General features: G+C 40.7%; 1 protein-coding gene across 1 annotated transcript in view; it reads right to left on the reverse strand.

The window, feature by feature from the left end:
* Positions 1–16731, reverse strand: part of BSN (bassoon presynaptic cytomatrix protein) — a 2988702-nt gene that overhangs the window by 428025 nt on the left and 2543946 nt on the right. The window contains exon 11 of the mRNA XM_044076415.1: positions 2131–2256. Within this exon, the coding sequence (XP_043932350.1) occupies positions 2131–2256 (126 nt within the window). The remainder of the gene's footprint in view (positions 1–2130; positions 2257–16731) is intronic.

Raw genomic sequence — 16731 nt, forward strand, 5'->3', positions numbered from 1 at the left:
TACATCTCATCTTAAAGACATATAATGCTTTACATTTTATGCATTTCAGATTTAAACTTTGTGTTTCCACAAAATGTCCTACATTTTTAAGTGATATGCTACATAATTGTTTAAAAACATATATTATAGAGACGAATCAGACTAGATTTCTGATCATAACTGCATTGTTATATATTCAAGAAATGGATGTCAAGGAATTCACCTTAAGCATGGAACAACACAAAGTTCTTGAAGTGAATCCAGACATCTATTAAGAGAACATATATCAACAAAAAAAAAAAAAACAAAAAAAAAACAACAACAAAACAAATGAAAAGTAGACAGCCTGCTTTAGGAACAGGCCTAATAGTAGAAGAAAGCTTGAACAGGCAAACTTATGAATAGGGCCCTTCTTCAAACATCTGTCACTTTCTTCTTAAAATTGAAAATAAGATTTGCCTAGCCATTAAAACATCAACAACAACATTTTTGGTTTACCTTAATAAATAAATGTGACTGTCATATATAAACACTGTTAAAAACTCACTGGTTGTTGCAAATAAGAAGCCTATGAAGATGTATCATTTAGTTAGAAATGCTCATGCAGCATACAAATTCAAAGAAACACTGTGCTCTACACAGCATGCACTCATTCTTGTCCTAATATTGCATTAGTACTCTAAATTTTATATGTATTAATTTGTGATTAGAGCAGGGATTGTTACTCACATTTATATGTGTATGCGTTTGTGCACACATACAAGTGTATGCACACACATATACATACAAGTGTATATATATATATATATATATATATACACACACACACACACACACACACACACACACCATAGATGGAAACCCTTTAGTTCATTATTAAAGAATATGTGGAATATAGAAACAATCATTACTGCTTATATCTTACGTAAAAGATAAATAAGAGCAGAAAACGTAATTAGCAATGGGAACTGAAGCTTACAAAAATGTGAACATGTACCTTAAGAAGTCTGAAACTGAGATGGTAGTCTATGTTTACTATTTACTAAGAATTAAGGACTGACAGTGGTAAGTTATGACCAAGTAATATCCAAGCTTAGGAAGTCAATGTACTGTCTTTTGTTTCACCATGGACTCTTCCTTAAGTAGTTAATACTTTAGGAAATGTTAACCTTCAGCAAAATGTACGCCTTTTTAAAATAATTCAATTTCATCTAACCTTGAGGTGTAATAGCCTTAGAAGCATTTTAAGTCAGTTATAGGAACTTTCATTATATATTTAAAAATATATATGTGCATGATGTCTTCAGAAAGAAACCTAGAAATCTGGAATTGATTTGTATAAACTGTGAAAAAAGTATTCTGTTGATGGGTTTTATTACTTCAGTTTCAATGACCCATGAGTACCGAAAAGCTTTTCTTTGTTCATGTGACAAAACATGTGTTACACTTGTGATGTCATTACTGGCTCCACTGAACTGCTTTAAACTAAATTTACAGAAGCAAGGACTTCAGAGGTCAGTACCTGTAATCTTTGTTTTTCATTGTACACAAATTTAAAAAGCAAGGTGCTACTCTGCAGAAAATGCCTCACCTGCTGAACTATATAATATTTTCATAGTAACCTTGTTCTTTAGAACTTTGCACATAGCTCTCATTGGACTCTATTTGAAGTTAAAAAGGAAGAAGAGTTTGACAGTGGTCATATAGTTCAAACAGCATGATGAAGAGTTTTGCTATGTCAAAAGCAACATTCTGAAAAACAAGTACAATGCTTATCAACACCAGTATCTGGCAGTCTGTTACCAATTACATCATTTCACTTTTTGTTATGATGTGGCACTGTCCTACTGAAGAACATGACCACTTCACTGGGTACTACCCTTTGATTCTTACCACCTATTATAACACAAGTGCCACACTTTTCTACACCAGCATTCGTCTGCTTGTTATCACTTTTTGTGGCACCTTCCTCCTGAGGAACAGGACCATTTTGCTGGATACTGCTTGCTGATTCTTGCCATCTGTTATAATATGAGTACTATGCTTATCTATACCAACTTTAATCAGAATTGTATCACTTTTTGTCATTATGTGGTGGTATCCTTCTACGTAACAGGACTGTTTCATTGGGTAATGTCTGCTGATTCTTACCATCTGTTATTTTGCCAGCTTGTTCTGCTGCAGCACCGGGAAGGATCTTAGAGAACATGCTCTCACCCTCTGCAGGTGCCTGGCCACCTGTTGGTGCTCCTGCCAGCTTTGGTCCCAGTTTAGCACCTGTAAGAGAATGACATAAATATATATGACTATGTATACACAGACCGAGACATGCTTTCAGGAAAGGAACATTGAAGCTGTCCATTCCACACACTGGCTTAGTAAACTGAAACTTTGATTTTTGGTAATAATATATGCAACATACAGCAGTAATAAGACATACATCAGTATGAACTGCAATATGAATGAGTCCAAACCAGTCGCACTTACCGTTTTCATCTGAAACTGCTCTGTAATAAGTCAGTTAAATACAGTATTATACCATCAGCAAGAAATGGTTGCAATTGTAAATGATTTAGTTTTACTGAACTATGAACAAAAATAATATTATTATGACTGCTTTACTAGCCAAACGTCAGCACTTTTTATCTGGAGTTTGCTTTCCTACTATTGACTCTTAATTGACATGTAGAAATGTATTTATTTAGACTGACTTTTAATTCAAGAATTTTGTGAGGTGTTGCACAGATCTGCTCTTAAGCACAGAATACTTGGAGTGACTGTTTATGCTAATAATGAATGAAGAGCTGCCCTTTCACATACTACCATGAACTCAATATCATTTACTACAAAATTATTTCTGCATTATATTTCTGTATTATACTACAAAGTTAGAGGCGAGAAAGAACCTTTTGCAGCGACTTTCACAAGAACAAACAATGTGTTCCTTTGAAGTACGACAAGAAGGTAAAAGAAGCTGTGATGCAAATGAGACTATCGAAGACGTCATTAACAACTACGAGGTGGAAGTGAACGAGATCGTACTGCTCCCTATAAGCTGTGCACAGTCACCCTTGTCTGAATACACGTTGTGCATAACAGATGAGTGGTCATACACTGCTGTCATCTCTCACTGCATCCTAACCGAAGCAGGATTCAGTCTGACACTGAACCATGCAACACACTTTTTGATGTCTTTTATCAGAATTAGGCATCACCTCCAAACACTTGCTTGGAAAGTCACTGACTGACAAATGGGACAGATCCTTTCTAATGTGAGTACTTGTTCATATGGTCTTAGATGCTATCTGGTTATGATGGTGAGTTATGATTCTGTCACCAACGTGCATTTTGTAATTCTTTTCATGGTCATAAGCCTTGCTTAATCTTGGACACAGAATATGTAACTGTGTAACTATTAATTTGACACTGAGCAATGCATTATGTCCTGCCAGTCCTTCCTTATGATATCATATTCAACCTATGAACAAATACGGAAGTATAGCATGAATAAACATCTCAGTAACACACACACACACACACACACACACACACACACACACACACACACACACACACACACACACACACACACACACATGAAAAATATTAGGATTTTTGTTTTTGTGTTTTTAGAAAGAAGTATAAAAATAATGGAAAGGGAGAAGGAGAACAGAACAGTTGGGTAATAATTGAAATTTAATTGTGAAATTAAGGCGGTACAATTATTGGTATTAATGTAATGCATTGTGTAGATATAACTCTTCTACGTATATTTTGAATACCTGAATACTAGAATATGAAATAAATCCAGCATAACAATTTTTTCAATGTTTCTGCAGGGTGGCAAGCCCCCCTGCACCCCCCACACCCCCGCTACTTAAATATACCAACTCCGAGATCAAATTACAGCAAGAAAAAGGGAAATTTCCCATTCCGCACTGTATGCAGATCTCTGTTCAGATGGAGAGTATCATAACATATTGCTTTTTTAATTGAAACAAAGTGAACATCTATTTTGTTTTCCTTGCTGAGCATATCAGTAACAATGGTTGACAAACTGTATTATCAACATACCAAAATGCAATTCAATAGCAGTGGCTAATACAGAGTTTGACCAACAGACCTAATGGAAGAAACCTTCCTTTTCCATATTATAGGTTCATAGGTTCATACTAGGCTATCTGTCCTAGGGCATTTATAAGCCTAGCCAGAGTGTGTTTGACTTTCGCCACCCATTTTAAATTAATTTTGCTATGCCTTTTTTTGAGGTTAGTATACTGTGCCTCTGTCTAACAGTGACACAGAAGTGATAGCCGGGGTAAACCTACGATCTCCCATCCACTCATCAAGATTCCTCTTGAAGAGAGTCAATGTGGGACTCTGCCTAACCTGGACTGGGATTTTATTCCAGAGTGAAGGGAGCCTCTGGGTTATGAATCTGTCCCTCCAGCATGTCCTATTTATTTCAGTGCTGAGGTTCAAGTCTCTCGAGCGCGTAGCTCGATGGGATTTGGATTTTCTGAGGTGCAGCATGTCCATTAATTCCGGGTTGGACATGGCTTTATACGTCAGGCACAGATCGCCTCTGAGCAGGCGGTATGTCACTGAGTAGAGCTGGAGTTTCTTTAATGGGCAGCATATGGCATCTGTTTGAGCCCTTTGATCCTCTTGGTGAGGTACTTTTGGGGTATTTCCAGTTGCTGCAGGTGTCTGGTAAGGTACATCCCAAAAGGGGCATTGTACTCAATTATGGGCCTGATGAGGGATGAGTAAAGAGGCACAATGACCTCTCCTGATCTAGATGTGAATACCTTCATGATTAGGTGGGCTATATAAAACGTTTTTCTAACCACTTTGGCCACGTGGTTGTCAAATGAGAGATTGCTATCAACTTGGGTCCCTAATGACTTCTTCTGTACTTAATGGATTACCACCTATGTGGTAATTTGTGGGCACTTTGTTTTTGCCAAAGGGGATGACTATACACTTTTTGGCGTTTAGCTTGAGGCCATGGCTCTAGCACCAGTTGTCTGTTTCTATGAGGCCCTTTTGGAAGATGCTTGTGTCGGCTGGAGAGTTGATTATGGCGCCCAGTTTGCAGTCATCTGTGAACTTGGTCAGCCACAGTCCTTCCGTGTTGGCCTGTACCGAGAAATATATACCGAACAAGAGAGGTCCCAGGACTGAGCCTTGTGGGACGCCACTTGTAACTGGTTTGGAGTCTGACATGGCTCCAGCAATTCTAACAATGTGGGTTCTGTCCTTGAGCCAGTTTGCAACCCATCTAGTGACATAGGGGTTTATATTTAAGCTGGTGAGCTTATCTATAATGCCCGAGTGTGGTATTGTATCGAAGGCTTTTGCGAGGTCCAGGTAGGCTGTGTGGACCACCTTCCCCTCGTCAATGGCCTTGGTGACTGTTTCAAAGAAATCGACCAGGTTTAAGAGGCAGGATCTGCCCTTAACAAAGCCAAACTGGGTAGGATCCAGTGTCTGTAGGTCCCCAATATCTTTATTTATGAGGTCCATGATGATCCTTTCCATAGCTTTGCAGACCAAGCTAGTCAGGCTTATGGGGCGATAGTTTCCAGGATCCGTTGAGGCACCACCTTTGTGGAGAGGGACCACTGTTGCTGTATGCCACTCTTTGGGTACATATCCTGTAGTAAGGCTAAGATTGAACAGTAGTTTTATGTTTGGGTTTAGCTCTTCTTGGAGTTCATGTAGGACGCAGCCCAGGACACCATCTGGTCCCATTGATGCTGTGTTTTTGCTTTGGAGAGGGCGGCTCTTACCTGAGCATCTGAGATGTCAGGGGGGCAGCACTCTGTTGGGATAGATATTTGCCCTTTTGGTGGGGATGGGGGGGAGAAGTTTGCACTGAACCTGTCAGCTAGGATGTTGGCAATGTCTGTGGGCTCAGTGTATTTTTTGTCATTTTGGACTAATTATGAGCATATCTGGGAATTCCCACCCAGGTTCCTAACATAACTAAAGAAAGCCTTGTGATTATCCTTAGTGTCCTGTGCAATTTTTCTCTCGAAGCTGGCCTTAGACGATTTTATGAGTGCCCGTAGTTTTTTGCTAATACTGATCAGAGATGCCTTCCCTTTCTGGGATTTTGCTCTATCATGTAGAAGCTTCCTCCTTCTATTGTATAGTTTGTTTATGGCTGGGGTCCACCAGACAGGATGTCTGCCTTTGGAGGATTGGGTCTTGGTTTTATTTGGGATTGCATGATCCATGCATTCCTGAAGGTGTTCATAGAATGCGTTTATAAAGGATTCTGCGGTCTGGGCCGTATTTTCCACAGGCCCGGGGGCTTTGAAGGATTTCGCCTCGGTTTTGAGGCGTGTGAAATTTGCTTTAGATAAGTTTTTCACTGTGGTTTTCTGGGCAGGGGGTGGGGTCGGGATGTGAATATCCAGTGAGATTAGTTTATGGTCTGATCTTACCAGTGAGGGATACACTTCTGGTCTGGAGCATAGTGTCCCCATGTTGGTGATGATCAGGTCCAGTATGTTTTCCCCTCTTGTGGGAGTGGTAACAAGTTGTTCCATAGCATTTGAGTTTATAAATTCTAGGAACCTTTGGGCTAGGGTGTTGGAGCTAGAGTAATGCTCCCAGTCCATGTTTGGGTAGTTGAAGTCGCCCAATATAATGGTGTTTGGAGAGACCTTCATATTTTCCAGTATTCTCAGGAAGGCTGAGTGGGGTTCCTGTGTTTGGGAGGGTGGTCTGTAGCAGGCTATAAACTGGAAGGCAGTTTTACCCACACTTAGTTGCACATGGATAGTCTCTGATGCTTCGTGCTGTGCCACCAACCTGGAGGTGTGGGTATCTTTGACGAATATTGATACTCCTCCTCCTTTTGTGGTTCGGTCCAAGTTTTGGGGCCGAAAAGCATGGTATGAGGTATAACCTGGTAGTGCTGGGTTGCTATCGGGAGCCTTGAACCAGGTTTCTGTTACTGCACAGATATCGATGTTCTCCATGCTAAGGATAGTTTCGAGTGCGTGCATCTTGAGGTTTAGACTTCTGGCGTTGAGTAGCATTACTCTTAGTTTCTTATCCCTTGTGATACCTATGGAGGTGGGTTTGTCTTTTGAGCCTTGCCTAAAAAAGGCACTATGGGGGTAGCAAGAGCCTTTGCCAATATCCGAAAGCCCAGGGGTGACAGGTGCAAGCCGTCCCTAGCGAAGCATCGTGGCTTGTCGAGCATGTCATCCCAGGCTGACAGGCATTGGATCCCCTTTGAATGACACCAACACTTAAGCCAATTGTTGAAATTGATCATCTTGTCTTTATATTGTGGCATCATTCTTGGTGAGGGTAAGATGCTACTCAAGGTCAGGGTCATACCGGCCTGGGCTACATGCTCAGAGAGCTCCTCTATATCTCTTTTCATGTAGTCCAGGGAGGTACGTCTCAGGTCATTCACACCAGCATGGACAATGACTGAGTCATATTTGTACTTGCCTTGGAGTGACCTGAGTGCTTGTGTTATGTGACGGATCCTAGCGCCCGACAGGCAGCTCACCGTGACCTTCTCGTTGTTCAGCCTGGTGAGTGGTACGTCAGTGTGCCTGACGATAGAGTCACCTATTACAAGTGTATCAGGTGTGTTGTTTAGCCTTAAGGGCTGTGACTGTTCGGCACACTGGCTTTGTGAGCTATGTGTTGCATGTGTTTTGTTTTGGGGTAGCGGTTGCTTGGGTGTCTGCTTTGGAGGTCTCTGCTGCTTAGGCAGATTTTTATTTAGAGCATCCGAGTATGTTTTTGTGTGTTTATGTGTTTGGTTTGTTGTCATGGTAGATCTATGTGAGACTGGAATTGTAGTGAGTGTGGTTTCCTTCTCCTCCTGACTAGTTACGCCAGTACTGAGTTGAGAGAGCTTAGCCTCCAGTTTGGCTATATGGTTGCATCTCTCACATGTGTTGGAATTTGTTGGGAGGAGGAGAGGGTTGTCTGTGTACATGAGGCAGTTGTAACATTGCCTCAAGATTCCCAAATTCACCAGCTGGACTGGAGAGGAGATTGACAACTGACCTTTGGACATGCTAGAATAGTATTGGGAATTCCTTTATAATTGAAAAAAGGGCCAATGGGGAACAAGGTACTCAAGGGGAGTTTGTGAGGGTGTAGTGCTTTTAATTTTTTAGAGATAACTTATATAATTGCTTTAGTGAGCAAGTGCCAGGTAACTTAAATGCAATGTGTTACAGGTAAATTAAATGCAAAAATGACAAACAGTAACTTTCTTTCAAGTGAAACAAAGAAATAAGTACAGTAAGCAATGCAGATATCACTAGGGATCCACAGAAGTGCTAAAAGGCTGCGTTTTAGGTGGAATTAGCGTTTCAGGGAAATAAACAAACAATAAGCATACAAATAAAGCTAGATTCAGCAAGCCTGGATCTAGTCTATGCTACAGCAAACAAGGTGTACCAATTTTAGTAAGAAACAGTTAGAATATGCAGGCACTATAAGCCTTTAACCAGAAATTCCCTGCTCAGAAGGGCAGAGTCCAGCCTCTCCTCCCACAAGAATGCAGACCGCAATCCTTCTTAACGTAAAATAACTGGCCTGAAGCCCAAGTGCTTAAACCAGAACTAATACACTTTTAGAATAACAGACACTGAGCTCTCAATCAGCAGTTCCCAACTTAGAAGGATGTAAGCTACCTGTCCTGCCACCACAGTGCAGGCCACAAACCTTTCTAATGTAAAACAACTGGTCTGAAGCCCAAGTCCTTAATCCAAAAGACTTAGAAATGATAGCTACACTTTAATCAAGTTACTACCAGCAGTAATAAATACAACTGAATACTTTAAAGAATGCCTGGATTAGTGCTCAAGTTATACAAACAAAGCTAGATTTAGCAGGCCTGGATCTAGTCTATGCTACACCAAACAAGGTGTACCAATTTCAGTAAGAAGTAGTTCAAATATGCAGGCACTATAAGCTTTAACCAGAAATTCCCAGCTCAGAAGGACAGAGTCCAGCCTCTCCTCCCACAAGAGTGCAGAACACGAACCCTCTTAATGTAAAATAACTGGCCTCAAGCCCAAGTGCTTAAACCAGAATTAATACACTTTTAGAATAACAGACACTGAGCCCTCAATCAGCAGTTCCCAACTTAGAAGGATGTAAGCTACCTGTCCTGCCACCACAGTGCAGACCACAAACCTTGTTAATGTAAAACTGGTCTGAAGCCCAGGTGCTTAAACTAAAAGGCTTACAATGAGTTACACCAAGCAGTAATAAATACAATTGAGTACTTTTAAGATAATGCAAAAGCAAAATAAAGTAGGAAAAAACACAAATACAGTAAAAGCAGATATTTTTTTTTTTTTTTTTGGAAAGAAAGGAAAGAGAGAAAGGAGTAGCAGAAACTAAGCTGATTAGCCCTCTCAAATGCTCTCCCTGTACTGGGTAGAATGATGGATGGTCAGACTTGATATAAACTTAAAAAATATATACTAGGTTAGATTTCTACTGTCAAGAACAGAGAGATCCACAAAATTTAAGCCCAGTAACAAAAGACATTGGTGATGCATTTATTGTAGGATTATAGGCTAGTGAGGTAAAAGGACTGGAGGTACATAAGCTTATGATACAAAGTGAGATGTTGTTCTACAGAATGGATCCCATAATGGGACAGTATTTTAAGGAACAGAACTTTGTATATAAAAGGAGATGAGGAGGCACTATTACTTCTGTGTGCTGTGGATAGGATTTTAGCTCTAGAAAGTGTACTTCAATGGTGTGCCGAGTAGGGAGATTGCACCATAAACTTGTGGACCTTATTTAAGATGACTTGAAGGGTGCTGTACGCTGCAGTCAGGATAAGCACAAGCGGTAACCAATGGAATGCCATATTCTATGACAGACATAAATACTCCCTTCCCAGTGATGTTTCTGGCTTTGTGAGATACCAAATGTGCAATTCTGTGGCTGTCGCTAACATCACCTTAAGTTTGGCAGCCATAGTATCACTATGGGTTTCAAAGGTAAACTGACAATCAAGACAGAAACAAAGATGTTACAAATAATAGACTGAGTACAGACAGTCTCCTAGAGGGGAGGTTACAACCAATCTCAGGTATGTAAGAAAGTTGCGTGTCAGTTCTCAACATCATGGCTTTATTTTATTTAATATTAAGGCAACGTTCCATGGAACAGAACCAAATGTGGACCATGTTAAAGTAGCCAGTAAGAAATGAGCTGATGTTTTCTGGTGATACATTAGAGATCCACATTGCTAACTCATCAGTGTAAAAATAGGCAGTTATGCTGGGAAGGGTAGTGCTAAAGATATGTATAAAATTAGTGAAAAGCAGCTGACTCAGGACAGATCTCTGAGGAACATCTGTGTAATCTGCTGTGAGTGAATAAGGGAGCTGTTACGTGGACTTTGAAGGAATGTTTAGTCACATAAATGCTATTTTTGTGCTCCCTCCAGGTCCTTGTCCAGTGACTCCTCTATAGTCACCCAATTTGTCCATTCTTTCTGGTGGAATGGGAGTTTGATATTCTGTAGCTAAGTGAGAGCACTAAGACCCGTTACTTCCTTCCTGCCTAGGAACTTCCATCAGCCTTCCATTCCCTGATGAGAGTCAGACAGTATGGAGCAGGCCAGCTTGCTGGTCCTAGGTGACAGCTACCAGCCTACCATCTCCTTATGGGAGCACCCTCTCTTCACTGGCAGCTTGTTAGACCCACATTCACTACCTCCAAAGGGAAATTGTGCCTCCGCAAGTTAGTTTTCCCTTGCTGTATGAGAATGCACTATGGTAACACAAATTTGGCCAACTGATAATTCCCCTAGGTGGTTCCTCCCCTCAACCCCCAATGATCATGCCAACATTCATCACTCATTCCCATGCTTTCCAGCAAGTTCCTACAGGCACACAAACCACCAAGTGAACTAAGGACACCTGAGACATAGTCAAGCCTTTATCCCTTGATGCTACAGAGCTGGTTACTCGGTTTAATGCTCATCCAATTTAATACTGAGGAAGTAAGTTTATAATGAGTAAACTCTTGGCATTAGTAATGCTGTAGGCTAGTAGTGAAATCTTGTAAAGTCAATGAAAATTATCCAGATAAGATGATCATTGTCCATATCAGAACAGTGCACCTCAATGTATTGTGACTCTTTCTGACGTCATGTTATTTAACTTTAGGAGACTGCATGTGTTTAGGTGGGAGGTCAGCTGTGATGTGACAGATTCTCCAGAAGCTTACACAGTAGAAGGAGGAGACTAATGATAGGGTGGGAAGACAGCAGATTATAATTATCCAGCTTTGAAAGGGAAAGACAGTGAATGACTTTCACAAAAAATATGGGTAGGTGCCACTGGGTAGCTATAGGTTAATAATATGCTTATGTGGACCTTCAGTGAGGATGTCACAGAATTTAAAGAACTTTGTTACAAGTCCACGTACTTGCCTATTAACAAGGTAAGTGACCTGGTCATCAATGACTCTTTTCTGCCGTGTCAAAGGGGCAATAAGGATAAATTAAATATATTTGCACACTTCAGAGTATACAGCCAACCAGCATGTTTAAACCCAGTGAAAATCCAAAAGGACATAAAGAGAACAAGCAGACCCTGTAAAGAACAGAATCAGGACTAAACCTTAAAAGGGGAGCTATACGGCAGAGATGGCTTAACTGGAGCCACCAGGCTGACCAAAGCTGGTTACTGCTGTACAACATTTATTCATTTCCTGGGGGAAAGGTATCATCTTTTAGGTAAGCTTCCAGCTAAATAATGTCATTTTGAAATGGTGAATGACTATGATGTTTATTTCTACATAATAAGAGAGAATATGGTTATTATGTTTAATTAATGGAAGCTTCCAGTCAAAAGGCACATCAGTCTATGTTCCACTTGAGCCCACAGGGATTCTTTAGAAAAACATTAATATTAACAAAGGGAGCCCTGGTTTGTCAAATGTGTTTGCACTGGTTTCTAGATTAACTACAATGCTACCATGTGGCACAAATGTTAAGGATTTTAAAGATGTTTCTTGCTTTTTGTTTAACCTGAATTTGTTTTCATAGGTTCATAGGTTCACAGGAGCTTACTAGGCTAATGTCTCAAGAGCCCTTACAAGCATAGCCAGTTTTACTCGGGGGAAAGATAACAAGGGTCAGCAAGCAGGGTTTTGACTATTTTTTTACAGACTGGGTGCCACCCCATGAGTGAATTTATGATTTCCCATCCATCAATCTCAACTGTGCTTGAAGATGGTCAGGTAAGGGCTTTGCTTCACATGAATAAGAAGCCTAATCCAGAAGAAGGGAAATCTCTGGCACATGTCTCTGTCTCTCCAGCATAATCTGTTCTTGCCAGAGATCAGTTTTAAATCTTTGGAGTGTGTAACCCTCGTGCAGTTAGTTTTGTGAATATGCAATATTTCCATGAGAGCAGAGCTAAGTGAGACTACCTTGTAGGTCAGACACAGATCACCCCTCAGCAATTGGTAGGAAACTGAATACAGTGAAAGAGAATTTAGTCATACATCCCCATATGACATGTCGGTTATACCCTGTATTATTTTTTGGTGAGAAACCTGTGAGGATGCTTCAACTGCAGGTGCCCAGCTAGGTACATGTCAAAGGGTGCATTGTACTTTATTATTGGTCTGATGAGGGATGAGTACAGTGGTACTATGATATCTTTAAATTTGGATGCCATGCCTTTACTTATAAGCTGAGCTAAACAGAAGGATTTCCTCACCACTGTGGACACATGGTGGTCAAAGTTCAGATTACTATCTATCTTGAGTACCCAGTTCCCTAATCACTGGGTCCACTGTTGGGTGTGTGTGTGCTATCAATGTTGTAATTTGCAGGGGTATTTGATTTCCCAAATGGTATTGTTATTACTATGCATTTCTTCACATTTATTTTGAGACAATGGCTCTGACACCAATCATTAGTCTGTGACAGACCATTCTGTAGGATATAAAAAAAATCATTTGGGGAGTCAGTGATTGCCCCCAAATTGCAGTCATCAGCAAACTTGGTCAGCCAAAGGCCATCTACATTTGCATTGACATCTGAGAAGTATAGTCCAAACTGGAGGGGGCCTAGCATTTAGCCATGCTCCACTGGTGACTGGCCTCTTGCTGGATGTGGATTTTCCCACTCTAACATGTATTCTATCTGTGAGCCATTTCTCTATCCATCTGGTGACATAGAGGTTTATGCCCAGTTTGTGTGTATCTATAATGCCTGAGTGGGATATTGTGTCAAATGCCTTGGCCAGTCCAAGGTAGGTGCTATGCACTGTTTTACCCTCATACATGGTCTTGGTGACCTTCTCAAAGAAGTCCACCAGATTGAGCAGGCAGGACCTGCCCTCGATGAGGCCGAACTGGGTTGGGTCTAGAATCTGGAGAGTTCCTATATTTTTGATAATCAGGTCCATGATTATCCTTTCCATAGCCTTGCATATGAGGCTAGTCAGACTTATGGGTTGGTAGTTTCCTGGGTCAGTTAATGGTCCCTCATTGTGCAAAGGTCTGATTGTTGCTGTCCTTCAGTGTACTGGGACAAAGCCTGTCTTTAGGCTATGGTTAAATAGAGATCTGAGTGGGTCTGCTAGGTCATGTTTCAAGCTAATAAGCATGCTGGAGTTCCATCAGGGCCCATTGATGCCATGTTTCTAGCTTTAGAGAGTGCAATGGTGACCTGTTCTTTTGTGATAACAGGCAAAGGAATGGTAGGGGGCATTTTATGGGGAGTGTCCGGAGGGAGACTGATTTATGATCTGATCTTACCAATTAAGACATTATGCTGGGGGTGGTGGGGTGGTGGCTTGCAATGTTCCTCCATGTTTGTGAGTACTATATCAAAGATATTTGAGAACCCTAGTTGGAGTGCAGACCAAGTGTTCCACAGCATTTGTACTGACAAAGTATAGGAATATATGAGCTTGCATGTTAGTGGTTGTATATGTTCCCCAATTTATGGAGGGGTAGTTAAAATCACCCATGAGTAATGTGTTTGACTGAATGATACTTGATTTTAGTAATTTCAGGAATGAGAATTGGTTTTCATGGTTCATGGCTGGGATGATATGGTAAGGGATTTAGCCTATGGTCAGCAGAACACAGAGTAGCTCAAGTGAGTCATCCTGCTTGACCAATCTAGAGATGTGATTGCTTTAATGTAAATGAAAACACCTCCTCCTTTCATTTTTTTCTTTTTAGAGGGTGGTCAGCATGTCTGATAGGCATTGTAACCTTGCACTACTGGGGTGCTTTCTGCAACCTTGAATCATGTCACTGTACACAGATATCAGCATTCTCCAGGGCAAGGAGAGCTTCCAGGGAGTGCAGTTTCTTGTTAAGACTCCAATAATTGAGCAGCAGTACCTTCAGCCTGGTATTAGAAGTATTTGTTACATTGGTAGGTCTGTTGATTTGGCACTGTTTAAAAAAGGAACTGGGGGGATGGCTAATGTCTTGGCCAGTATTTGAAAGCCTAGTGGTGACAGGTGTAGACCATCTCTGGCAAAACAGCATGATCTGTCAATCATGTTGTCCCAGGCTGAAAATACTGGCTCCCCTTGAAGTCAGTCATTTTCTGTTTGTAATGCCGTATCATTCTTGGTGAGGGTAGAATGCTGCTCAATGAGAGGCTCATACCAGCCTGCAACCCATATTCACAGAGTTTCACCATGTCTCTCTTCATATATTCCAGGGAGGTATGTCTCAGGTCATTCACACCCACATGGACTATGACTGAGTCATACTGGCACTTCTGGTTGAGTGACCTGACTGTGTGATCTGGCAAATCCTGCCCCTAACAGGCAACTGAATGTAATCCTAATTTTATCTAACCCGGTGAAGGGGGGGCATCTGTATGTCTCCCTATGGAGTCTCCTATGATGAAGATGTTTGAATGTGTGGTGTTTCGCCTTACAGGCTTGCTCGAGGAGAGATTGTGATGTGTATTTTTATGTCTAGTGGTTGGTGTTAACTTGGTTTTGTTTGCACGTGGTTTCTGAGGGCAGCGTACAGGATGCCTCTGAGGTTTTGGTAAGTTACTTGTGAGTATGTGGGTTTATGTGTGATCTTATTAAATGAGGGAAATGATGTGTGCTGACAACTTGTTTGCCATTCAGTTTGTCAGTATGTGAAAGTCATGTCTCAATTTTCATACTATAACATCATCTTTCACATACTGTGCTTACTTGTTTCAGCATTAAGTGGTTGTCAGTGTATATGAGACAATTGCTACATTGCCTCAGAATGCCAATGTCCACCAGGCTGGCTTCAGAGACAGCAGGAAAGTGCCTAGCCATGGTTTCTGACTTTTTACTATGGGCTTAAACAGGGAGAAATGTGGGGAGATTTAACTGAACTGGGATGATAGTGTACGGATGAAGAATTGGTGTTGTACTCAGTGTGAACTGCAACTATCCAACATGATGATGCTGCTCAGCACTCAACAGATGCTCCTAGAGCATCAGGGGGACTGGGAAAGGTTGCAGAAATAGTTATTCTAAAAGAAAGTTTAACATGATAGGACACTGATAACCACTGCTGCATGGAGAGCAGCCTAGTGCAAACACTGGGGTTATGCAGAATGAGAAAAACAAGTTTTAAAACAACAAGACCTACAGACTAATCAGAAGCACACACAATAGGTTTTCAGCCAGCAGCCCCCAGCTCAGGTAGGTTTGCTACAGCACACTTCTGCCACAAAAGTGCAGTCAGAAAACCCTCTTAATGCAAAAATGCTGGTCTTAGAGCTCAAGTGCAGGGAAACCACACTTAATCCCAAAAAATCAAAACTTTTACTCTTCACAGCCAAACCTCTAACTCTAGACTTTAAAATATTCTCTCAAAACAATACAGAAATTGAAATTGTAAAAACAGACAAACTACTCGGCATCACAATTGATGACAAGCTATGCTTTGAGTATCACATACTCAACTCAATCAAAAAAGACCCATTTTAAGCTTGGCAAACTCTATAGGCATAAACTCTATTTGGACAAGTCCAGTAAGTTGAAACTACCTAATGGTTTACTTCTACCCTCCCTCCTCTGTGGTTGCCCCATTTTCACTAACCTACACACATCTCTCCTGAACAAACTGCAGTTGTACTACTATAAAATGGCCTTGTCTCCAACATGCCAACTCGCACACATCATTGCCTGGCCATTAAATCCATAAATTGGTTTGAGTTGTCTCATTACCTACGTTACTTCCAACTTACTCTCACCCACAAACTACTAAATAATCCAAACTTCTGCCCATCCCTTTAAACTATAATACTAACACACACTCCTACTCGGCATCTTAGGTCCTCTAACAAACAACTCTTAACCATAACTAAACCCAACAAAAGAGCTGGACAATGTCTCTATTCACATGCCCTTGCCAAACTTTGGAATGCACTTCCTCTCTCTCTCTTTCTCAACTAGACTCTTTAACAACATTTAAATTTGCACTAAAAGAACACTATTTCAATAACCTTGTCTGTTCTTGTAGTCATATAATTAAACCACCTTAAATGTTTTGGCCACTATACACTACAAATACTTCTACTAACTTAATATAGTTTCAATTTACACTATCTGTCTTTGTATCCAATCTCTCTTGCTTTCTTTATTTCTGTGGCTGAATAAACCAAATTGATTAAACAATACTCTTACTTATGAGAATATACAAACAGAATTACTACAAAATCTAACACGTGTGTTTCTTTTCTTGTATTGTATA

This window comes from Protopterus annectens, chromosome 7.part0 (genome assembly GCF_019279795.1).
Source record: "Protopterus annectens isolate FY-2018-M chromosome 7.part0, PAN1.0, whole genome shotgun sequence".
NCBI classification, from domain to species: Eukaryota; Metazoa; Chordata; order Ceratodontiformes; family Protopteridae; genus Protopterus; species Protopterus annectens.